General features: G+C 45.6%; 2 protein-coding genes and 2 pseudogenes across 2 annotated transcripts in view; 1 reads left to right on the forward strand and 3 right to left on the reverse strand.

The window, feature by feature from the left end:
- The window catches only part of LOC136332051 (zinc finger protein 585A-like), a 227,534-nt gene that overhangs the window by 95,204 nt on the left and 105,938 nt on the right, over positions 1-26,392 (reverse strand).
- The window catches only part of LOC136332052 (zinc finger protein 615-like), a 43,312-nt gene continuing 28,591 nt past the window's right edge, over positions 11,672-26,392 (reverse strand). The window contains 4 exon segments of the mRNA XM_066271306.1: positions 11,672-12,920; positions 12,923-13,014; positions 13,016-13,093; positions 13,095-13,588. Of these exon segments, the coding sequence (XP_066127403.1) occupies positions 12,805-12,920; positions 12,923-13,014; positions 13,016-13,093; positions 13,095-13,588 (780 nt within the window). The 3' untranslated portion in view covers positions 11,672-12,804.
- Positions 13,534-19,582, reverse strand: LOC136328862 (zinc finger protein 211-like; annotated as a pseudogene).
- LOC136328865 (eukaryotic translation initiation factor 3 subunit D pseudogene) lies at positions 20,992-24,788 on the forward strand (annotated as a pseudogene).

A 26,392-nucleotide genomic window follows, 5' to 3' on the forward strand; every position in this document is an offset into this window, starting at 1 on the left:
TGTAGAACAGAAAGTACAGAAATTAAGGACAGGAGAGAAGGGAGAAGAAAGCCTGCACGTAAGGAATTTCTGATGCCCTCCCCGTCCGGTGGCAGAAATTGTCAAGATCTCTTAGGATATTATAATCGAATGTCCTGTTTTCAGGCCAATGGGAGTCATTGTCTAGTCTGTACTGAGGCCATGCCGTGTTATAGAAGAAGTTTAATTTCTTTGGTTTGAGGTCTGAGAGACCGAATTTGGCGAGGATTTTTATGAGACATCCTAGAGGGGTCTGGTCGGAAGGCTTAGACCCTGAAGAGCCCAAAGTGGAGACAGGTGAGCAAGAGGGGGCGTCCCCGCCTTTTGTCACTGTCTCAAGAGAGAATCTCTGTGTGGGGGAGTCGTCCCTGATAGAGGTCGTCACCACCTGTCAGGGAGTTCCGAGGACGAGAAGTCCAAGAGAGTGGAGAGGTTTGGCTAGGCGCCTAGTCTTCCGTGCAGTCCACTGAGACTGAAAGTCAAACCCCTCAAAACGTGAGGCATGTCAGAGAAAACCGTCCGATCAGAAAGGGGTGTTTTTAGAGAGAAATTTAGAGGCCAACCGGGGAAGGGGAAGGGAGAAACTCCTTACCTTCTGGTCCAGCAGGGGTTCAGGACAGGGTTAGACTGCCGGCCAATCAACCCACAATTACACGTCCAAACAGAATCAGGGAGTAAGCCTGGGACGAGCTGCCGCTGCCCATTGCTTCCCTGGTTGTAAGTTTGAACGGCAAAGAGGGATCGTCCAGGCAGTTAGTACCCTGTCCTGGGTTTCGGCACCAAATGTTGGAATCCATGGGAGTCCGAAAGACCAGAGTAACAGCTTTATTGAAAGGAAGAAAGGAACCCTGCCGGGCACTTCTCCCGGGGGAGAAGAGCACGGGTTACAGACTAGGGGCGAGTTATATAGTGTTTGGGAGAGCCTGAGGGGATACTGAGGCAAAAGTCCTGGTATGTCCGGAATGCTTCTCCTTGGGGGGCTTCGAGCATGTGGGGGTTGAATCAAAAGTCCTGGTATGTCCGGAGCCCCTCCTTGGGGCGGGTTGTCAACTTTTTGGAATTCCTCTGTCTCAGGGTCATTAGTCCAGTAAGGGTGAGGTCTGACAGATAAGCGGAACATCAAGAGGGCAGTTTGGAATTCACGTATCTATCAGCTTGCACCTGGCAGGCAAGAAATACACACAATGGGAAAACACTTCCCTTTCTATTCAGGGCTCCCAAAGCCACTGACTTATTGGAGTTTTCCTAGAATCAAAGGTTTCTAGCTCACCAGTCTTATTCACCTCTGTTCCCCATCTCCTTCTTTCTGCACAAACTGGCTTCTCCTTCAGCACCCCGCCATCTTGGCTACTTCTCCTCTCCTCCATGTGGCCTTTCTCTGCTCTCCCTAGAACGTAGTCACTCTTCTCCGGAACGTGATCTCTCTTCCTTTTAAAATCTTTTGGCGTGTGTAAAGCCAGTAGCCAGGGCCACTATCACAGCAGCCTGGCCCATGCAGGTTCGCATTGGATTCGGACAGTTGGTAAAGAAACAACTAAGCCAAAAACTGATGGGCCATTGTTGGGCAGATAAAATGTATTATGCTCACTTTGTTAAAGATAACACGAGGAGGCCGTCGCCCAGGTGATATTAATGTGTGTTGGGGTGGGCTAAAGGCAGGCAGAATCCTTGTAGCCTGGGGCTTGGTTTTGGGATTAAGCCTTTCCTACCCTTTTTGATGTGGGGTGGTACAATCCAATCATGCCTCAGAAAGTGACTTTGTATTAGAGATTTCCCTATTTTGTATATTGGATTAAGGGTTTGGATTTCTACACTATAAAATGGGGACGGAGCAGGAGTTTGTGCTCTTGGTTCCTGAGATCATCATTAGAGGGGAGAGCAGAAAGAGGCCATGTGGCCAGGAGAAGCAGCCAAGATGGCGGAGTGCTGAGTGAGATGCCAGTTTGTGTAGAGTTTGTATCTGGGATAAGGAAGGAGATGGGGAACTGAGGAGAATAAGTCTGGTGAGCTAGAAACCTTTGATTCTAGGAAACTCGGATAAATCAGTAGCTTTGTGAGCACTGAATGTGATTGGGTTTTGGAGCCCAGTGCGTATTTTTACTTGCCCGCCGGGTGCAAGCTAGGATTAAAGATGAAGGCCCATCAGTTCTTGGCTCCATTGTTTCTTTACCGACTGTCCGAATCCAATGCGAACCTGCAAGGGCCGGTCTGCTGTGATGGTGGCCCTGGCCTTGGCTCCTGGTTTTACAGCCATCATCTTTAATCCTAGCTTGCACCCGGCGGGCAAGTAAAAACACACACTGGGCTCCAAAACCCACTCACATTCAGTGCTCACAAAGCTACTGACTTATTCGAATTTCCTAGAATCAAAGGTTTTTAGCTCACCAGACTTATTCACCTATGTTCCCCATCTCCCTGCACAAACTCTGCACTAACTAGCCTCTCACTCAACACTTCGCCATCTTGGCTGCTTCTGGCCTCCTCCACGTGGCCTCCCTTCTGCTCTCTGCTCTGCTCTCTCCTCTAATGATAATCTCAGGAACCAAGAGAGAGCTCACGTTCTGCCCTCATTTTATAGTGTAGAAATCCAAACCTTTAATCCAATATACGAAATAGAGAAGTCTCTAATACAAAGTCACTTATCTGGGGCATGATGGGATAGTACCACCCCACATCAAAAAGGGTGGGAAAGGCTTAATCCTAAAACCAAGCCTCAGGCTATAAGCCCACAGAGACACACAGTAATTTCACCTGGGCAATGGCCTCCACGTGTGCAGCGCCATTTTTAACAAAGTGAGCATAATACATTTTATCCGCCCAACAGCGTGAAAGCCCTCCCCCAACACACATTAATATAATCACGCCCATCCCAAGCAAGAAGGGCAATTAATATTATCACCTAGGTGACGGGCTTCCACGTGGCCAGCGCTATCTTTAACAAAGTGAACATAATATATTTCATCTGCCCAACACGCCCCAAATGGGATCCATCCAGTAACCCTGTCTGGGGACAATGCTCTCGTCAACTGAGCTATCCTCAGTGCCTGAGGTGGATGCTGGGACCAACAGAGCCACTGGCTGCAGGAAAGGAAGAGACAGAGAAGGGGGAGAGGGAGGGGAAGAGAAGCAGATGGCCACTTCTCATGTGTGTCCTGATGGGGATCGAACCTGGGAGCCACTCAGTCTTCATAGAAGGCCAACCACAAATAGAGATTTGAGCCCATTTTCTAGTAGAACTTGGCTTTGTAGTAGGCAAACAGAAAGGAGAAAAGCAAGAACAATCTTCCAGGTACAGGTCACCAAAGAAAAGACAATAATCCAGGCCTCAGTTGTATTTCCACTGAAGGCATGGAAAAGTGTTGGAGACTGCAAGCTGACAAGGCCTTGAAATTTAGATTTGTAGAGAACAGAGGTGTGGGGGACTGGCAGTGAGCTGACAGGGTCCTTGTTGCCCATTCGCCCACCTCACTTGCTTAAATTGCTAAAGGCTAAGCTCTTCCCCACAATCTCTGACTGTTGAAGTTGGTAAGGGCAATTTACATGCCCTTCCCCACAGGCCATGTTAGCTGTGATGCTGATGGTTTCTATTCTTCCCATCCCCCATGTCTCTCAGAGAGATTGGAGACAGTTTTCTTTTTACCCTTTGTTTTGTGAAGTTAAGATGTTATATATGGTGGGGGTTTTCTGCACTTGGGAGAATTCTTGGTTTGCCTCAGAAATGTGACTTTGTATCTAAGCTCTCTTTGTTTTGCTAATGACTTTGCTCTGCCCTATAAATAAAGTGGTTTGGGGGTGGAGACTTGCTCTGCAAGCCATCACCTGTGCAATGGGTCCTCCTGACCCCATCCTGTTGTTGTGAGTCGTGGGGTGCAGAGAGAGAGATCAGCAGATGAAATCATCAAGGACTAGCAAAGGACCACCGCTCACTCAGGCAAATTGGTTGCGAGTATGTGCTGTGTCCTACTTTTCTTCACAAGACTTCAAAAAGCTTGTTTACTGAGAAATTGGGATAACATCAAGCATAACTTTTACTTAAAGATACATGGAGTACACCTGCAAGATAGCTTAATAACAACATAACAGCAAAAGGCATTAATTGCTATTGCTTCTATGGTTTCCACAACATTCCTCTCTTTAAATCAAGGGATAACCTTGGAAGGAACAGAAATCTTACGAGAATGTTTTACTGAGAAAAAGCCCAGCAACTGCCTTCAGTCACATAGACCTGTTTCAGTGACCCGCCTTCAAGTCACAAAATAATTCTCTTAGCAAAACATTCTTTTCTTGTTGGCTATGTTCCCATCCAAGGCTATGCAATGGGTTATTCCACTACACCATCCTATTTCTTTCTGTGTTTATTTTCTAATCCCCACCCGAGACCTGAAAAGTTATGGGTCATGCTGGTACAGGACAAAGATGAAGTTAAAGGGTAAGGATAATATTAGAATCAAAAAGAGGTTCAACTGTGCCTGCAAATTGCCTTAGGGGATCTTAGATATGACCACTGTTATTGTTTCTAAATGACCTACACTTAATATTTCTTACATAGATTGTATCCTAAAATGTGTTTTTATTTCTGTCCAATAACTGGGAAATCAGTTTGACTCATCACAAGTGATATAGGTTACCATGAAAATACAATGACATCAAAATAATGCTCCAAGTCCCATGCAGCCCAGAGGGGCTGCTCAGAACTGCTCCTTCTGTTAAAATGGAAAAACAGTAATATTAGAAGAGCTTTAGAGAATCAGCACTAATCTAGAACCTTCTCCTGACAGCAGTGAGGAAGGAATGTCAAGGGGAGAAGGTCAGTAGAAGGTGTCCACACATACTTTCAGAAGGTGTTCCTTTTAAATGGATTATGTTGTTTGGGAGAACATCCCGAGAGCAGGCTGCAGAAGTCATCAGGGATGCTGTGGACTCACCATCTTCTTTGAAAGAGCTCATCAGCCACGACTGCTAACTGGGCCATGGAAACACTGACCCAACCTGGTTCAGCTCCCACCTGGGTGAACCCGGGAGTGAGAACCTCAGTTGTGGCCAGTGTGCTGGGAACTGCAGTGATGGTTTGTTTTCACAAGGACTCTCTTCCTACCCTAAATTCTCTGGTGTAGACACAGGGAGAGTGGACAAGAGGATGTGGGTACAGAACATGGTCAAGGCTGCAAGAAATACCTGGCAAGCCCATTATCTCATCCAGCCAGTCTTGACAGAGGACAGGATCGAGTGAGCACTGGTCCCCCTGTATGCAAGAGGTGAGCACACAACTGAAGAGAAGGATTCTGCACCTGTCCCACATCACGTCTGTGTATGAGGTCCCAGGGTTCACTTCCAGCTGTCCCTGACACTGCAGGGTGAATGCCAGAGCCATGCACCAACAGCACGGAGAGGGTCACACCAAGGCATCACATTCTTCACAGTGGAGACAATCGATGCCTGTCATGCAAGATGGGTGAAGGTAGAGACCCCGGCCCGAACCACCAGGTCACCTCAGTGCCGAGCCCTCTGCTAGGCTCATAAGGCAGGTAGACAAAAGGCAGCTAAGGCTGAACGCGGTTTCCCCTGGAGAAACCAGCAGACATGACACAGGTGATGGTGCTGCCGGGAGGACTGTGGGGCAGAGGTAAGCACTCTGAGACATCAGAAAGATGGGGGCATTCACGATGGTAACTGCAACAATGTAAAGAGCAGCGACAGCTGAGCCTCCCTGGTCCTGGCTGTGAGAGCTTCACACATCAGGGTGGGGACGGTCTCCAGCTCTGCAGCCAGACCCCCGATTTGACTTCAGCTTTAAGTATCTCACACTTGTCTGTAATGAGATGATGGGCAACCACTTCATCTTTCTGACCCACGATTTCCACAGAACTACACTAATAATTTCCAAACCCCAGGGTGCTGTGAGAATTAAAGAAAAAATATTCAAATAGCAAACATTGGAATACCAGCACCACTTAGCATGCAATATATTTCACCAACTTTAGAAAATTCACAAGGGCCATGTTTAGTGCCTTAGTAACTTTTTTTTTTTTTTTTTTTTTTGTATTTTTATGAAGTTGGAAACGGGGAGACAGTCAGACAGACTCCCACATGCCCCTGACTGGGATCCACCCAGCATGCCCACCAGGGGGCGATGCTCTGCCCATCTGGGGCGTTGCTCTGCTGCAACTGGAGCCATTCCAGCGCCTGAGGCAGAGGCACAGAGCCATCCTCAGCACCCAGGCCAACTTTGCTCCAATGGAGCCTTGGCTGCAGGAGGGGAAGAAAGAGTCAAAGAGGAAGGAGAGGGAGAGGGCTGGAGAAACAGATGGGCACTTCTCCTGTGTGCCCTGGCCGGGAATCAAACCCGAGACTCCTGCATGCCAGGCTGATGCTCTACCACTGAGCAGGGCCCCTTAGTAACTTTTATACCAGTGAAATATTCCTGGGAGCGCTCTAGATTCCCTGGTAGGAGTCCACATTGAGAACTCAGTACAGTGATTACAACTCCATTATGTTGTGGGGTCTGTGGAGCGCAGCAAATTGGGATGTTTTGAGAAACCAAATGTATTTCTAATATGCTGCTGCAACCCTCTCGACAAGACTATTCCAGGGTCTTGAGCGGGAATGGTACGAAATTGAATGAAAAATAGACAAAGACTTATTTAAAGACATATATAAGATGGATTTCGGGAGGATGCCACAGCTCCTTCCCAGCAGTAACTCCTGTCCTGGCTGAGCTGCAAAAACATGGCCGCCCCCAGAAAACATCCTTTTTTATTTACTAGACTAGGTGGGCCATTAGCAAATCAATCACGTTTCCAAGGCAACACAAGAAAACCATCAAGTGCAGAGCTCTCCCCCCAATCTTAACTTTACACAAAGAAGTAACTACCTTCCAGTCCTTCTGGGGAACAAGGCAGGCAGGACAAGTACTAAAGCACAGCGCTTTGCAACTTAATCATGCAGGTGAGGTGAGAGGTTGGGCAGACGGACTGTCAGCTTAGTCAGCTCCTAGCACCTCTGTCCCCCAGACTCCAAATTGCAAAATACCCTGTTTATTTTTCGGTCCCCAACAATATGCACTCGAGGCATAAGGTCCAACAGGTATCTGGCGTGTATAGAACCCACAGATGATGGATGGGTAGTGGTACAGCCAATGCACATGTAATGAGAACTAAGTCCTGGCCCTGGCCAGTTGACTCAGCAGTAGAGCATCAGCCAGGCATGTGCAAGTCCTGGGTTTGATTCCCGGTCAGGGCACTCAGGAGAAGTGACTGTCTGCTTCTGTACCCCTCCCCTTCATCTCTCTCTTCCCCTCCCGCATGCATGGCTTAAATGGTTTGAACAAGTTGGCCCCGGATGCTGAGGATGGCTACCTGGCCTCACTTCAGGCACTAAAATAGCTCAGTTGCTGAGCAACAGAGCAACAGCCCCAGATGGGCAGAGCATCACTTGGTAGGGGGCTTGCTGGGTGGATCCTGGTCGGAGCACATGAGGGAGTCTGTTTCTGCCTCCCCACCTCTCACTTAATTAAAAAACAAAACAAAACAAAAATCTAAGTCCCAGAGTAGGGCTGCTCTTTCCCCCCATTTCATTTCATACTGGAAAAATGTAAGGCCTGGAGAGTACATCTCTTGTCTATCATCAGGGATACTGTTGGATATCTGAGATTTAAACCCAGCTTGGGTGGACCAAGGGATGGGAAATCTGATCAGTGATCTCTTCTTTTGGTTTCTGGGACAGATTTGGAGTCCAACAAATATCCATTCACCCTCATACTACCTGGTACATCTTTATGTCCTGCTCCAAACTACCAACACCCAGATGATGGACCGCAAAAATGGGTGAACACTAAAAAGCAAGGCTTTATTATATTACTAAACGTTTGAACCTACAAAAGGGATGAAGTGTTTTAATAAAGCAAATTATTCTTTAAATTGTATGATATGTGCCTATAATATTGTGTAAACATTTTTTTGTGTGTGTGATAGAGACAGAGAGAGGGAAAGATAGGGACAGACAGGAAGGGAGAGAGATGAGAAACATTAATTCTTTGTTGCGGCTCCTTAGTTCATTGATTTCTTTCTCATATGTGCCTTGACTTGAGGCAGGGGCTACAGCAGAGCGAGTGACCCCCTGCTCAAACCAGCAACCTTGGGCTTCAAGCCAGCAACCTTTGGGCTCAAGCCAGCAACCATGGGGTCATGTCTATGATCACACACTCAACCCAGCAACCCCACACTCAAGCTGGATGAGCCCGTGCTCAAGCTGGCGACCTCAGGGTTTCAAACCTGGGTCTTCTGGGTCCCAGTCCAACACTCTTATCCTCTGCTCCACCGCCTGATCGGGCCAAAACAAATTTTAATTAGCAATTTTTTCCAGTGTTGGAAACAGTATCATTATAAAGCAGGGGTCCCCAAACTTTTTACACAGGGGGCCAGTTCACTGTCCCTCAGACTGTTGGAGGGCCGTACTATAAAAAAAACTATGAACAAATCCCTATGCACACTGCACATATCTTATTTTAAAGTAAAAAAACAAAACAGGAACAAAGACAATATTTAAAACAAAGAAAAAGTAAATTTAAATCAACAAACTGACCAGTATTTCAATGGAAACTATGCTCCTCTCACTGACCACCAATGAAAGAGGTGCCCCTTCCAGAAGTGCAGTGGGGGCCGGATAAATGGCCTCAGGGGGCTGCATGCGGCCCGCGGGCCGTAGTTTGGGGACCCCTGTTATAAAGCAAGACTTATATGTAATTGAAGGAGTACAAATAAGTGACCCTGCAACATATCTGTTGTTTCACTGTCCTATTTGTTAAAGGGAAGTAGCCCAAATTCATAAAAAAAATAGGTAAATCATGTGAGCACATATGTTAGTAAAAAATTACATCACTTTTATATCAGTGAAGTTTGTTTCTGGGAGCTCCAGAGATTCCCTGGTAGGGAGTCCACACTGAGAACTCAGTGCCCTGACTACACCTAAATACACATCTGCAAAAATGTTCATCATGACACCTTATAAAAATGCAACTAAGGCCCTGGCAAGCTGTCTCAGTGGCCAGAGTGTCAGCCTACAATGCGGACATCTTCGGTTCAATAACCAGTCAGGGCATACATGAGAAGCAATCATCTGCTTCTCTTCCCCTCCTGCTTCTCCTTCTCTCTCTCTTCCCCTCTCACAGCCAGTTCTTCGGTTGGTCCGAGCATTAGCCTCAGGTGCTGAGAATAACTCAGTTGATTAGAGCACTGGCCCAAGACAGGAGATGCCCTGTGGATCCCGGTCAGGGCGCATGTGGAAGTCTGTCTATCTCCCCTCCTCTCACTTAACAACAACAAAAAATGCAACTAAAACAGCAGAGAGAGAGAACAATAAACATTTAAAAAGCTAAAATTGAAACAATTCAACAGTTAGCTAGGCGTCCGGAAATGGAACCTTCAGATACTGCTGGGAAGAAAGCAAAGAGTTATAATCACTTTACATCACAATTACAATCTTTAAAACTTAAACATTAAACTTGTAAGAAATATCTGCACTGTGAACATTCATGTAAAGTTCCTCTCACACAAATGGCTGCCAAGAGTTTCTATCAGTGTTCTTACACTGAACAAGACAATACCACATTTACTAAAATTGAAGTACTTTTAGAGTGTAAAGTATCAAATGTTAAGAGGCATAATTTTGTGGCTAAATAATTTCCCACATTCACTCATGCTTCAAGCCTTTGACCAGTGTGAACTGATAATAGAGGCCTTAGCTACTGGTGAAAGATTTCCTATATTCAAGTGCCTTCAATGCTTTTTCTCTTCTGTGACTTTACTGATAGCAGAAAATATGGCTAGGAGATACAAGATTGCCCACATTTTTGTATTCAAAGGCCTAACTACTGTTAACTCCCTGACAACCACAAAGGCCATGGTTATTGGTAGATTATTTTAGGGGTAGTCAACCTGGTCCCTACTGCCCACTAGTGGGCGTTCCAGCTTTCATGGTGGGCGGTAGTGGAGCAACCAAACAGCGCCGTGATTACATACTAATCGACTAACTGTTGACCAGTCAAGATCAGGACAGCGGTTAGACTTTGTTACAGGGCATTTGTATTGAGACCGCACCTGACCTCTTTCGTGACCACCTGGCCTGCATCCACGAGTGGCCAGGTACCTGACCCAGCGTCCACACCTGCCGCCCAATCCGGCGGGCAGTTTGTGACTGCTATTGTTGCTCAAAACTAGCAGTTCCTCATTTTATTACCCCGTAGACAAAGAACTCCAGGATTCAACGCTTCTTTCTATGACAGAAACTGCCAGACAATGGAGACACCAATTAACTCATATTTTCGTCTTGATTCTGGATTTTAGGATAATAGGGTGACATTCTAGGAACCCCCACTTGGACTGCCAAAAACTAGCCAATGTCTTGCTACTTTGCCCCAATCACAAAGAAGTGATGCCATTGGCCAACACCCACTACATAAAATTTTATAAAACGCACAACCACAGATACTCAGTCTCATCTCAACAAACTCTCGCTCAACCACGACACTTATTGAACATCCTGACCATGCAACAGCCTTCAAGCACATAAGTTTTGTTCACGTTATGTAAATGAAGCTAAATCATTACGTAATCGAAACTAAAGTCAGTATGTAGTTAGATTTCTGAGCAAGCACGTGCTTACAGCTTCAAACAAGATATTGTGAAATATCATGAGGCCATGTCTCAAAAAAAAAAAAATACACATGTGGCTATTTGCCAGAGTGTCTGAAGATGGGTTTCATAGAATCTGTTGCAAATAAACAACATCCAATGTGTTTATTGTGCCATAAAACATTAGCCAATGAGGCAATGAAGCCAAGTTGATTGAGAGAACATCTTTCTACAAAGCCTCCAAATGACAAAGACAAGCCCATTGAATATTTTCAGAAATATATAAAATATTTCCAAATCATTCAACTATCATTGCATCATTTAAAAACATTCAATGAACGAAGGTGGATTAGTTGCCACTTACCGCATTTCACAATTGCAAAAAGTGGTAAAAGCTATAATATTGGAGAAACTGTAATAATACCCTCTATAAAAGAATTTATCTCAACAGTAATGCATCAGGATATACTTCAAATTTTAAAAACCTTGCCCTAAGTGATAGCACAGTAAAGTAATGAATTGATGAAATGGCACTTAATTTTGAAAACAAACTTGTAAGTATTCTCCAAAACTCTTCATTTTCCATGCAATTGGACAAATCTACCATTGCAGATAATGATGCTTTATTGATGGCATACGTACGCTATTTTGACGAAAACAATATATTATGAGAAGAAATGCTATTCGCAATAAATCTCATCACAGATACAAAAGGATTATCTATATTTAATACTGTGAGAACATACTTTATAAAAAATAATATTCCTTTGAATAACATTGTTGCATGCGCTACTGATGGAGTATCAATGGTAGGTCGCTCATGGATTTGTTGCTTATTTGAAGCAGGAAGTGCCAAAAGTTTTATGTATTCATTGTGTGGTGCACAAACAACATCTTGTAGAAAAACATCTAAGTACAAGTCTCCATTCGTCATTAACTATAATAATTTGAGCCATTCCAGCCGTAAACAAGATCAAATCCAATGCAAAGAATGATAGAATGTTTCGACAGCTTTGCCAGGACAATAATGAAGATTTTATTAAGTTGCTTTTGCACACAGAAGTTCGGTGGCTGTCAAAGGGTACATCTTTGGCTAGATTTGTAGCATTATATGATAGTGTCATATAATTTTTGAAAGTAATAATGAGACCAATCTGTGTCAACAGTTAAAAACAGTAAAAAATGATGCCTTTTACTTGGCAGATATTTTCAAGAGATTTAACAATGTCAATTTGCAGCTTCAAGGAGCTAATAGAACTCTTACAGATTGCCAAAGTATTGTGCAATTATTTATTGACAAACTTGAACTACTTCATCATAATCTATTGAAGAGAGAATTTCATCAGTTTCCTCAATTATCATCTATAAAAGATGCTGTAACTCCAAAGGATATTGACAGATTCAGTAGCCACCTCAATGAACTTAAATTGGACATGGAAAAACAATTTGAAGATATTTGAAATTGAAGGCATATGACTGGATGAAAAATCCTTTTACCGCAAATATTGAAGAGGCTGATACAACTTGCCAAGAAGAACTATTAGAAATTAGATATGATGAAGAAAGTAAACATAAATTCGACAGTGGTGGATATGAAAACCTATGGCAAAATAAAAAAATGACAGTCTTATATCCAAATATGTGGAAATTGGTATTCAGTTTGATAACTTTCCCTACCTCATATCTTGTGGAATCAGGATTTAGTGCTGTTAATCATATTATGACGAAAGAAAGAAACTGCCTGAATATTTCCGAAAGGGGAGACCTAAGTTTGTTCCTCACAAAAATTGAACCGGATATTCAATATTTAGTTTCCCAGCATTAGCCCCAGGGATCCCACTAATAAGTCAATTAACTAATGTAATTTCTATGTATGCAAAGTATAAATAAAAAGATAGATTTAACTATAGTTAAGTTGTTTTATAAAGATTTATTCTGCCAAACAGCAAAAATCCGACATAAAAGTACTTGGTAAGTAATTATTATGATATGCTTTAACTTGCTGTAACTCTGCTTTATAAATTTTATAAAGTAAAGTTACTTCCCTATTTTATAAATCACCATTACTGTGGAACCGGTGTGTGGATAGAAAATTTTACTACTAACAGATACAAAAGTGGGCGGTAGGTATAAAAAGGTTGACTACCCCTGGATTATTCTATTCACAACTATCATAAGGTATTTCTACAGTGTGAAATCTCTCATGGTAATGAAGGTTACCAATTTGGACAACTGATTTACCACATTCACTACAGGTAAAAGGCCTTTCCCCATGTGAAGTCTCCGATGATAATGAAGTCCACTGCTACCAGTAAAAGATTTCCCACATTCATTGCAGTCATAAGGCCTTTCTCCCTTATGAACTCTGACGATAACGGAGGCCAGTGCTACTGGTAAATTATTTCCCACAATCACTACATTCATAAGGCCTTTCTCCAGTGTGAACTCTGATGATAAAGGAGGCCACTGCTACAGGTAAAAGATTTCTCACATTCACGGCACTCACAGGGCCGTTCACCAGTGTGAACTCTCTTATGAAAATGGAGTTTACTGCTATTGGTAAAAGATTTCCCACATTCACTGCATACAAATGGCCTTTCTCCTGTGTGCACTCTCTCATGATAATGGAGGTGACATCTAAAGAAAAAGGATTTCCCATATTCATGACACACATAAGGCCTTTCTCCAGTGTGTACTCTCTCGTGGTAACAGAGTTTACCACTACTGGTAAAAGATTTCCCACATTCACTGCACTCATAAAGTTGTTCTCCTAGGTGAACTCTCTGATGATAATGGAGGCCAGGGCTGCTTGTAAAAGATTTCCCACATTCACTGCACTCATAAGGCCTTTTTCCAGGATGACCTCTCTTATGTTTTCCAAGGTTACTACTTGTGGTAATAGACTTCCCACACTCACTGCACTCATAAGGCCTTTCTCCTGTGTGAACTCTTGCATGACAATGGAGGCATAGATCAGGGGTCCCCAAACTACAGCATGGCATGCGGGCAGTATGCAGCCCCCTAAAGCAAGCCATTTATCTGGTCCCCGCCGTACTTCGGAAGGGGCACCTCTTTCACTGGTGGTCAATGAGAGGAGCACATTGACCATCTCATTAGCCAAAAGCAGGCCCATAGTTCCCATTGAAATACTGGTCAGCAGGAATGCTGAGGTTGCCGGTTCAAAACCCTGGGCCTGCCCAGTCAAGGCATATATGGGAGTTGATGCTTCCTGCTCCTCCCCCCCTTCTCTCTCTCTCTCTTCTCTAAAATGAATAAATAAAAATAAAAAAAAAATACTGATCAGTTTGTTGATTTAAATTTACTTGTTCTTTATTTTAAATATTGTATTTGTTCCCATTTTGTTTTTTTACTTTAAAATACGATATGTGCAGTGTGCATAGGGATTTGTTCATAGTTTTTTTATAGTCCAGCCCTCCAACAGTCTGAGGGACAGTGAACTGGCCCCCTGTGTAAAAAGTTTGGGGACCCCTGCCATAGATTCTAATAAAATATTTTCCACACTCACAGCACACAAAACACTGCGTTTCATTATGGACACCCTGGTCCTGCACAAGAGTGTTCCTGCAGACAGTAGTTTTCTTGCATTTTCTCCAGGTGAAATGGCTCTTTCTTCGTTGAAAAGTTACTCCAGACAAAGAAATTTCATTTGGCCTGTCCTCGATTTGAGTGGCTTTTTGCTGGAGATTTTCTGAGATGGTCAGGAAGTTCTGTCTCAAGTTCCCAGGAGTATAGGTTTTCCTTTATATAAGGAAATTGCTGCTCTTTGAAAGAGAGGCTGTGTCCACTCCACATATAGAAGGTTTCGGTTTCTTGTGCTGCTCCTGGTGCTGGTGATCATTTGCATTAAAATAAGATCGTTTTGCGCATGCCCCACACCTCAACAGTTTGTGGCAGTGTTGTGTTCCCTGCTGCTCAAATAAATGAAAAACGTCTCTCAAGACTGGTCCACAACTCCGATGGGGGGGGGCATTTCTGGGAAGACAGAGCTACCGTGGGATTCTCTGCCTCCGACTCTCACAGAAACGTTCTGCTCAGTGGGCGCCTCCACAGCCTCTGCTCCACAGCAGCACCTTGGGCACAAAGAAATGCTCATGAAAGAGATTCTGATCTCATGGGGAAGGGTTCACCTCATCACAAATGTCCATCTGTCACATCTAAGATAATACAGTATGATTTCAAAACAAGTGAGTCAGACTCTAAGGAAATGGCTGTTGTCCACTGTTCAACCCTTAAGGTCAGTGTATGGCCAATAGCCGCCGCCAGCATCACAGCCGCCTGGCCAGTGCAGGTTCCCATTTAATTTGAATAGATCGTAATGAAACAACAGAGCCAAGAACTGGTGGGCCATTATCTTTTATTCTAGACTCCTACTGGCCAACGAGTAAAGAACAAACATACGAGGCACTAAAACTTACTCACATGTTCCTCTGGTTCCACAACCAGGAGAATCTTTCCAGTTTTCCTAGAATCAAAGGCCCCTCCAGCCTTATTTACCTTTGTTCCCCATCTCCTTCTCTCTGCAGGCCTCCATCTTGGCTGCCTGCCTCCTCTGCCACCACGTGGCCTTCCTTCTCTGCAACACGGTCCCTCCTAAAATGGCCTCCTAGCTCCTCTTTAAAAAAATTTTTGGCACGAAAGCCCTCCCCCAGCACACATTAGCATAACCAAGCCCCTTCCCAAGCAGGAAGGCAATCAGCACTATCACATGGCAGCAGCATCACATGAGCAGCAGCCATTTTTAACAAAGTGAGCATAAAAACCACAATTTACAAACTTATTTGCCCAACAGTCAGTAAATAGAAACCTCACCAATGGTAGGACACAAGCATAAGAGATACACCAGGAAGGAAGACAGGGTTTACAAGTGGTTCCTCTGCCAATGGCTCCTGCAGGACCATTCCTGCTGCTGACATGAGGTTGTGTAGAAGAATGTAAATGTGTCCAAAGCCATGAAAATCAACTGCAGTAAAACGAATGCTGTTCAAGGTCAATAAAAAAGCAAGTGCACACTCATATGTGTGGAAGGCATGGACCCCAGGTGAAGGTCAGTACAGAGAACCCTGTGAGAGAAATCGTTGAGGGGCTGAATTTACAGAGATCAAGATTATCCATTAGCTGGAACTCCAAGTGGAAACAATAATTCCTAGAACTGACTAATTGTCAAAGTATCAACAACAGGGAAAAACAAGAGGACTGGGGTGTGGGCAATGGCAACTGTAACAAAACATGGTTGTTAGAACCTGGTTTGGTTATGACCTTACCAAAGCACTAACATCAAATCTTCACCAACTGCCACTGACCAAGGCAAGACTCCCTCTGAGCCCACCCTGCCATGGATGGAATCATGTCTCTACTGTGACACACAAAGAATTCTTGTCCTTACCTCCCCACTGAGTCATTACATGTCATAAAGATCATGCAGTTTTAAAGAGAGAAGCTGAAGAGAGGGATGGCCAGCACTATGGTAGAACAATGCAGCACATAACAGTCCCCAGGAAAAGGACCTAAGTGAGTGATGTCAGCAACATGGCAGAATGGGAAATACCAGAATTCGTCCCCCCTTTTTTTTTTTTTTTTTTTTTCTTTCATTTTTCTGAAGCTGGAAACAGGGAGAGACAGTCAGACAGACTCCCGCGTGCGCCCGACCGGGATCCACCCGGCACGCCCACCAGGGGTGACGCTCTGCCCACCAGGGGGCGATGCTCTGCCCATCCTGGACGTCGCCATGTTGCGACCAGAGCCACTCTAGCGCCTGAGGCAGAGGCCACAGAGCCATCCCCAGCGCCCGGGCCATCTTTGCTCCAATGGAGCCTTGGCTGCGGGAGGGGAAGAGAGAGACAGAGAGGAAAGCGCGGCGGAGGGGTGGAGAAGCAAATGGGCGCTTCTCCCGTGTGCCCTGGCCGGGAATCGAACCCGGGTCCTCCGCACGCTAGGCCGACGCTCTACCGCTGAGCCAACCGGCCAGGGCCCGTCCCCTTTCCACAAATAAGCAGACAGCAGTCCACAGATAAATACAGCCATGGAAGAGGGGAATAAGAGTACAATTAAGACAAAATCAATGCAGGGGAGGAAAAAAGAGAGAACTGCACAAAAAGAATGTAGAAACTGGGTGTGCAAAGATGTGTGGAGATGGTGAGGGTCAAAAGAGAAGGGTGGAGCCTGACCAGTGCTGGCACAGTGCATAGAGCACTGACCTGGAATGCTAAGGTCCCTGGTCGGAAAAGTGGAGGTTACCAGCTTGAGCTTGGGGGCACTAACTTGGCTTGAACACCCCCCACCCTGTGAAGGCAAATATGAGAAGTAATCAGTGAACTACTAAACTGAAGCAACTACAAGTTAATGCTTCTCATCTCTCTGCTCCCCCCTTCTGCCTTCCTGTCTCTTTCTCACAATCAATTTAAAAACAAAGAAAAAAGACAAGGGTGAAGGCCTGCTCTTTCAGCCAGTCTGACTGAGCTTGAGTGGACCCTAATGGTCCATTCTGAGGAAAACACTGGGAAATATTATTGCTGGAATCCTCAGGAGTCCCTGAAACACTGGAAAACTCTCCAGAGCTGACATATCACAAGACACTGTAGAGTCCACAGGCATGAATTTCAATACTAATCTCCTTGACCACAGCTTTTCCAATGGTTGAAAAAGAGAACAGTATTTTCCCAGAAGTGTTTGCACCTAAAACTCCAAAAGCCAATGGAAAAAAAATGGCAAAAGTCACTGAGGACCCCTAAATTCTTCGCCATCCTGATTTCAGCTTTGCATACTTGTCTTTACTCCCAAACACAACTCACTGGCCAAGAAGAACACTTGAATTTATGTGCAGGTGGAGCTTTTCATCTACCCAGAATTAGTCCACTTGGTTGAAAGGAGTAACTAGTTCATCAAATATACAGACATCAAATTAGACTTAAAAGAAATATAAAAAATAAAAACACCACTAAAAGAACATCATGCCCTGGCCGGTTGGCTCAGCGGTAGAGCGTCAGCCCAGCATGTGGAAGTCCCAGGTTTGATTCCCGGTCAGGGCACACAGGAGAAGCGCCCATCTGCTTCTCCACCCCTCCCCCTTTCCTTCCTCTCTTTTTCTCTTCCCCACCCGCAGCCAAGGCTCCACTGGAGCAAAGTTGGCCCGGCTGCTGAGAATGGCTCCACGGCCTCCGCCTCAGGCTCTAGAATGGCTCAGGCCACAGCGGAGCAACACCCCAGATGGGCAGAGCATCGCTCGCCCCCTGGTGGGCATGCCAGGTGGATCCCGGTCAGGTGCAAGCGGGAGTATGACTGCCTCCCCACTTCTAACTTAGGAAAAATACAAAAAAAACAAAAGAACATCATGGTGCTGGCCGGTTGCTCAGTGGGTAGAGTAGTGGCTCAGGGTATGGTTGTCCCAAGTTCGATTCCTGGTCAGAAATCGAAGTGACCATCTGCTTCTCCCCACCCCCTTTACTTCCTCTTCCCCTCTCATAACCACTGGCTCAATAGGTTCAAGCATGGCCCCAGGCACTGAGCAGAGCTTGGTTGGTTCAAGCACATCAGCCTCAGATGCTAAAAACAGCTCAGTATTTGAGCATCAGCCACAGACCAGGTTGCTCAGTGGATCCTAGTCAGGACACTTGCGGGAGTCTGTCTCACTATCTCCCCTCCTCTCACCTAAAAAAAAAAAATGAACATAAAAATTTCCCAATTATCAATACCAAAAAGGAAAAAAAATTAGTATGTACAAATAAGACAAAAAATTAAAAGTATTTTATTTTAATAATCTCAGTGAGGCCTGGCCGGGGGTGGCACAGTGGATAGAGCATCAGCCAAGTATGAGCTCATCTGGCTTCAGCATGGGCTTACCAGCTTGAGTGTGGGATCATAGACATAACCTCATGGTCAATGGCTTGAGCCCAAAGGTTGCTGGCTTGAAGCCCAAAGTCTCTGGCTTGAGCCCAACGATGCTGGCTTGAGCCCTTGCTCACTGACTCTGCTGCAGGCCCCCCCTCCCATTCAAGGCACTTATGAGAAAGCAATCAGTGAATAAATAAGGTACTGCAAGTACAAATTGATGCTTCAAAAAAGGCCCTGGCCAGTTGGCTCAGCAGTAGAATGTCAGCCCAACCTGTGGACATCCCAGGTTCAATTCACGACCAAGGCACACATAAGTAACCATTTGCTTCTCCCCCTGCCCTGCCCCCTACCCTTCCTCTTCCCCTCCCATAGCTCAACTGGTCTGAGTGTGGCCCTGGGTGCTGAGGATAGCTCCACTGAAGTACATCAGCCTCAGGCACTAAAAATAGCTTAGTACTCAAGCACTGGCCCCTAATGGGGGTGCCAGGTGGATCCTGCTCCAGGCACATGCAGGAATTGGCCTATCTCCCCTCCTCTTACCTTAAATAAAAAATTTTTTTACAAAGACTTACAATATATAGACATTTTTCAAAAGAACATAAAAAGGACCATCAGGAATATAAAGCATGTTATCCTCACTAATCAATGTAGACTCCATTACACCCCCTGTAAGACTACAACCTTAAATCCTGCCATACAAAGGTTCAGTATAGTAAGTGTAGGGACTACAGTGACAGATGAAGGCAGTGCAAACAAACCAGCACAACCAAGGACAGAAACCACCAGAAAACTGGGGAAACATGCAGAGCCCACAGTCCACATGTGGAGACAGAACACCCATTGGGAAAAGAGGGACATGGGGAAATGCAAAGCCCAGTCCAGGCAGGTCACTGTATAGCATGACAGTCTTACCCCGTGAGGATACAAGTGCAAAGTTCTCCAGCATCAATCACATCGAGGTACAGGCACCTCTGAGCTTCATCAAGGAGAAACCATTCCTCCTGGGAGAAGTAGATGGCTACATCCTCAAACGTCACACCAACCCCAGAATACCAATGGAACAAGAATAGTGTCCTTTGAGAGCCCATAATCCTACTCCTCACCCATCATCCCCATGTTCATTCTCTTCCAGGCTACCCCACCTCAGAGGAGATACAAGGCCCTGGTGCAGTGATGCTATCCGCTCACCATCCCATTAATCATGGTTATCGCCCTCAGGAACACCATGTAATGGGGTGAAGGTAAACAAAAGCAATCTAAGCTCTGGGCCAAGCTGGCATAGCCCCATCCTTCCTGCCACACAATTCCACCAAGTCTCTCAGATCGTGCCTCCAAGACACAAACATGTTCACAGCAGGGTCCAGGAACATCAGCTGAGTGGACTTACTTTCGGCCCACAGTCAGGACACACTGCTTATAGTATCCCTAAAGTCTTCATAGCCAATGTACAGAAAAATGCCAAGGGCAGAGTCTCCACACACCACAATCCCAGACACCATACGGTTGTGTCCTCAATATAGGAGGGCCTTGGACACCCTGTCCTTCCCTATTTTAAATAGGTGGTTTTCATCCTTCACCTGTGGGAAGATGCAGACAACCACCCTTCAGCTCCAGGTAAGCAGGTTTCTGCTATATCTCCACCCAGCCGGGAGTCTAGTGACATTCAGCATAATGTCTATCCTCTGTGGCTTAACTTCCACAGCAGCCTTTAACCTGCTGGGTGACCTTGGACAAGGACTCAATTCCTTGTGCCTCACTATCCTTACCCCATTCCAGTCTTCCTTAGCAGGATTTAAAAACCTTATAACAGGCCCTGGACAGCTGGCTCAGTGGAAGTCCTGGGTTCGATTCCCGGCCAGGGCACACAGGAGAAGCGCCCATCTGCTTCTCCACCCCTCCCCCTCTCCTTCCTCTCTGTCTCTCTCTTCCCCTCCCGCAGCCAGGGCTCCATTGGAGCGAAGTTGGCCCGGGAGCTGAGGATGGCTCCGTGGCCTCTGCCTCATGCCTGGTGGATCCCGGTCGGGCGCATGCGGGAGTCTGTCTCCCTTCCCGCTTCTCACTACGGAAAAGTTTTAATAAGTAAATAAAAACCGTATAAGAGCATAACCCAACCTCTGTCTCTCTTTGTTCACACCTTCCAGGGCTCGAGGACCCTGAGAATGAAGGTACCGCCCCTCTGCCGCCCAGCCAAGACGTGTTTCCCCCTCACTGTTTAATTCAGAAGGAAGACGGAGCCCGGGTGCCCGGGTCCTCCCGGCACCTCTTTACACCGGCTCTTCTGCCGTCACTTATCGAGCCGCGTCACACCCTGTGTCACCCACGAGCGCCTCCGTGTCCTGGACACCGGTGCCGGGGTTGCAGGACGTGACAGGCGCTCCGCACGCGGGTCTCTGGGTTTGGGGGGCGAGGCGGTGAGGACCTGGGGCACCGTACTCACCTCCGCCCGGCGCCTCAGCGCAGCCGCCGCCATCGGACTACGGGGGCGGAGCAGGGCGAGATGGGCGGGCGAGGAGGGGCCCCGGGCACCACGGTCTCTGCCTCGGCCCTGGCGCGGGGCCCCAGGGCTGCGCGACCCAGAACAAAACTGTCGCGCCACCTCCCCCAGGTTCTGCAGCCATGAGCTCTGACCTACAGACCTGAGAAAGACGAAATGCCCGCCAGACGGACTACGAAAGTCCCGCTCTGCGCAGCGAAACGAAAATGCCTTTTCTGAGCTCTCATTGGCTTGGTGGTGGTATTCCACGCTGAGCCTTCTGGGTAATGTAGTTCCTGCAATCCAAGGGGGCGGCCCCTGTATTCTCTCAGCCCACTCCAGGAGCGTATTTAAGGATACATAGAACACGCCAAGTACACTAAGTGCTCTCTAGCGCCCCCAAGTGGAGGTCATTTGTAGGATACGGTGATCTCACTTGTGCGGCTTCCCTTAGCTGCTAGTTTTGCAGATCTTTCTTCAGATCTCAGATCTGCTGACAGCCAGACATCCTGCTTCTTGAGTCAGGCCATCTGGCAATTGGCTCCTTCAGGCCTAACGTAGCTGGAGGAGTTGCTCAAGTCCTTAACGTTATGTATCCTGCCTCAGTTCTACTATTATGCAAAATTAACGTCACCAAACAGACAGTGATACTTGAGTTATCTGTTCCTGACAAAACCAGAAGTATCAGCTCTGGCTGCGCAGCAGTGTGGCTAGAGTCAAGCTACATTTGATCTGATGCCCTGGCTTAAATTGTACATTTATTGCCAACAATGGAGAACATGTTGAGGACATCAGACCCACCAAGCAAATAAAGCAATAAAGCTAGTCACAAGAATTTGTTGCTACCCCAGTGTATTTAAAATTTATGTTCACACTACACATCAGTGTAGTTAAGTGTATTAAGTGTGCCAAAGGATTATGTGACAATAATGTGCAGACCGTAATTTAAAAATACTTTATTGATAAAAAATGCAAACTATCATCCGAGTCTTCACTGAGTTGCTATCTTTTTGCAGGTGAAGGGTCTTGCCTTTGTGATTATGAAAATGTATAATCTGTGAAGCTCAATGAAGCACATCAAAATAAAGTGAGGTATGCATGCACTGGAGCAGCTGGACAATATTACTATACAAATGACCTAGTTACATTGTCATACCTATGATAAATATAACAATGCAACATTTGAAATAAAATAATAAGACAATATAAACATAAATGGGAGTCTTATTTATAAAATTATAATTATAAATTTATAATTTATAAATATCAATTAAGAAAAATTAGGCCCTGGCCGGTTGGCTCAGCGGTAGAGCATCGGCCTGGCGTGTGGGGGACCCGGGTTCGATTCCCGGCCAGGGCACATGGGAGAGGCGCCCATTTGCTTCTCCACCCCCCTCTCTCCTTCCTCTCTGTCTCTCTCTTCCCCTCCTGCAGCCAAGGCTCCATTGGAGCAAAGATGGCCCGGGTGCTGGGGATGGCTCCTTGGCCGCTGCCCCAGGCGCTAGAGTGGCTCTGGTCGTGGCAGAGCGACGCCCCAGAGGGGCAGAGCATCGCCCCCTGGTGGGCAGAGTGTAGCCCCTGGTGGGCGTGCCGGGTGGATCCTGGTCGGGTGCATGCGGGAGTCTGTCTGACTGTCTCTCCCCGTTTCCAGCTTCAGAAAAATACAAAAAAAAAAAAAAAAAGAAAAATTAATTTTTGAAAGACTGGGGGAACTGAACTCTAAAAAACTTATTGGTGTTTCTATTAATTTCAAAATGTTAGTGAATAATCACAAAGAAAGAGAACTTGTGAGTCAGATATATTTAAAGATTTATAGCCTGACCAGACGGTGGCGCAGTGGATAGAGCGTTGGACTGGGATGTGGAAGGACCCAGGTTCAAGACCCCGAGGTCGCCAGCTTGAACAAGGGCTCATCTGGCTTGAGCAAAAAGCTCACCAGCTTGGACCCAGGGTCGCTGGCTCCTGCAAGGGGTTACTCAGTCTGCTGAAGGCCCGCGGTCAAGGCACATATGAGAAAGCAATCAATGAACAACTAAGAAGTCGCAACGCGCAACGAAAAACTAATGATTGATGCTTCTCATCTCTCCGTTCCTGTCTGTCCCTGTCTATCCCTCTCTCTGACTGTGTTAAAAAAAATAAAAATTAAAAAAATAAAGATTTATAGGTGAGATGATATGTATGGCATCATCAATGCAGGAGGATTAGGAATATACTCACAAATTAAATTTGGAATAAAAGAAGCACATATTCATACTAAAAACTGATGTATGTATAGATCAGAATTTCTTACACTATATGAAATATTATAATTAAAAAGAAATTGTGGCTATGCTTATATGTAATAAAAATTAAGTTAATAGTAATCCAATAAGAACCTTTGTCTACTGAAAAATTTAAAGCACATTTTTCCGTTTCTCTGACCACAGCCAGTGTTTAGGTTCCTGTCTTAGACCATCTTTCACCATCCGGAACAGCTGAGGTCATTGCAAGTTGCAAAAGTTAAAAAAGTTTCTGACACTCTATATCCAGGACAACCTTTCAGGCTGGGACCCTGTGCGGTTCCCCAGCAGTTTAGGGTGATGCCCTACCAGCCATTTAGCAAAGCAGATCAGCTGACAAAGGTTGCAGGCTGGACAGGTGCCGCATACCAAGAGGAACACACATAAATACCTCTCAGTTTGGGGGCGGAAGTCAGTAAACTTATTTCCAGGAGGCAGATGAAAGTCTTTGCAGCTGGGGGACACAGCCTGCACACAGACCTCCTACGAGGGGAATCAAATGTGATCTGCAGAGAGAAACATCAACGGAACAAATAGCAGTTGAACCTGCAGACCCTGCCTAAGAGCATCAAGCAGAGAGAGAGAGAGCAAACACAGATGCTTGATGAAAAAATTCAAGAAACAATTCAGAGAAGGTACAAATAGGCCAAACTCAACAGAAATTTTGCGATTCTAAAGTTCATAGGAACTGGGAGCAGACAGAGGAATGGACTTTCCTCCGTTAATGAAGATGATCTACTTAGAAGTGTCAGAGGCACAGGATATTGAGTAACGTGGGGCCCTGGAATAGTCTGGTAAGGCCTTTTAATGGCATCCTCAGGAGGAGCAAAAAGACCCCACGGAGAATCAAGGGCACCTGCCACACCATCACCACCACAGGTGACCAGTCATCTGAAAGCTGGCAAACACTGAGGGAAATGTGTTTGCCATCAGCGCCATTCTGACCACACTGGTGAGCTGTGTCCACTTCTTGTATTCCTGGGAAACTCATCCAGAGTCAGGTCCAAGGTCTTCTTTGACAAGAGGCACAAATGAGATTTGACCTCATGACAGTGAGTGATTCGGTCAGTTGAGTCCTCTCAGAATGAAGATAATTGCCATAACTTCCCCCTCACCTGGCCATGGAAGCCAGCACAGCTTGACCGGGACATGCGTGAGCCTCTGAAGCAGATGAGATCATTACTAACTGGTGGATGAAGCAACGAACATGATTCCACAACTCCTTCCACAATTCCAATTTTTTTCTGCTCACATCTTACTATATTTTTCTCACCTATTTCTCATGAATAAAAAGAACCCACACTTTGGAGAAATAAGAATTTCAGGGTTGGCAAGTTCCAGCTGAGCCATAGCTCAAGTCAACAGACATGGCTCCAAGGTCGCTGGCGTGAGCAAGGAGTCACTGACTCAGCTGGAGCCGCAGGTCCAGGCACATATGAGAAAGCAATCAATGAACAACTAAGGTGCCGCAACAAAGAGTTGATGCTTCTCATCTCTCTCCCTTTCTGTCTATTCCTGTCTCTCTCTCACACACACACACACAAAAAAAGTGCCCACCGCATTGTGTATAGCAAAAAATATTTTAAAATATTAGAATGTTTTCCCAATATAACAAATGCTTATTTCTTAATGCAAAAAAGGCACAAAATGAATAAAATTGCAACATTCATCTTTGATTGACTGACCTTTTGTTAAATTGCCAAAATTCATAGCAGCTTAGGCAAAACATGTGATCACATGTTTTACCCAAAGATACAATAATAGCAATTATACATCTGAGAAAAGATTTATCATAAAGGTTAAACAGCCAGGGAAGAGATCTTAGCTTGAGGGCTGTGTAGTGGAATAATCCATTGCATGGCCTTGGATGGGAACACAGCCAACAAGAAAAGAAAGTTTTGCTAAGAGAATTGTTTTGTGACTTGAAGGCAAGTCACTGAAACAGGTCTATGTGACTGAAGGCAGTTGCTGGGCTTTTCTCAGTAAAACATTCTCATAAGATTTCTGTACTTTCTAAGGTTATCCCTTAAGATAAAGGATGTTGTAGCAGAAGAATGTTGTGGGATCCATAGAAGCAATAGCAATTAATGCCTTCTGATATTATGTTGTTACTAAACTATCTTGCAGGTGCACTCTATGTATCTTTAAGTAAAAGTTACTCTTGATGCTATGCCAATTTCTCAGTAAACAAGCTTTTTGAAGTCTTGTGAATAAAATTAGGACACTGCATGAACTCAGGGCCATTTGCCTGAGCGAGCGGTGGTCCTTTGCTAGTCCTTGATGATTCCATCTGCTGATCTCTCTGTGCCCCTGACTCACAACAACATTTGGCGCCCAACATGGGGCCTTAAGAAGAGGTTGGGAACAGATGGAACTCTGAAAGGGTAAGTTGGACCGCTGTGTATGCGATACTTTTGGGTAACTAGCAAAGTCATGGGAAATTCCCATTCATTATGTGACAGGTTTTGACATCCCTTTTAAAAGGGTCTGGGACTCAGATAAAAGACAAGGTTTTGTTACGTCTTTTAAATGCTATTCAGAAACACTGTTACTGGTATACTCCTGAACATTGTAATCAATTGAATTTGAATGTTTGGCAACAAGTAGGAAAATCTTTTTTTTTTTTTTTTTTTTTTTTTGTATTTTTCTGAAGCTGGAAATGGGGAGAGACAGTCAGACAGACTCCCGCATGCGCCTGACCGGGATCCACCCGGCACGCCCACCAGGGGCGATGCTCTGCCCCTCTGGGGTGTCACTTTGTTGCGACCAGAGCCACTCTAGCGCCTGGGGCAGAGGCCAAGGAGCCATCCCCAGCACCCGGGCCATCTTTGCTCCAATGGAGCCTCCGCTGCGGGAGGGGAAGAGAAAGACAGAGAGGAAGGAGAGGGGGAGGGGTGGAGAAGCAGATGGGCGCTTCTCCTGTGTGCCCTGGCCGGGAATCGAACCCGGGACTTCTGCACACCAGGCCAACACTCTACTACTGAGCCAACCGGCCAGGGCCAAGTAGGAAAATCTTTAAGCTGTGTTCATCAGCACGGAAATCCACTTGATGCTGAAATGTGGGCTGCTTATAATCTTATTACTATAGCCCTTGGACCTTTGCAATCAGATGGAGATTCTGTTAAAGACTTGAGTGAGCTTTTCTT

Source organism: Saccopteryx bilineata, chromosome 3, assembly GCF_036850765.1.
Source record: "Saccopteryx bilineata isolate mSacBil1 chromosome 3, mSacBil1_pri_phased_curated, whole genome shotgun sequence".
Classification (NCBI taxonomy): domain Eukaryota; kingdom Metazoa; phylum Chordata; class Mammalia; order Chiroptera; family Emballonuridae; genus Saccopteryx; species Saccopteryx bilineata.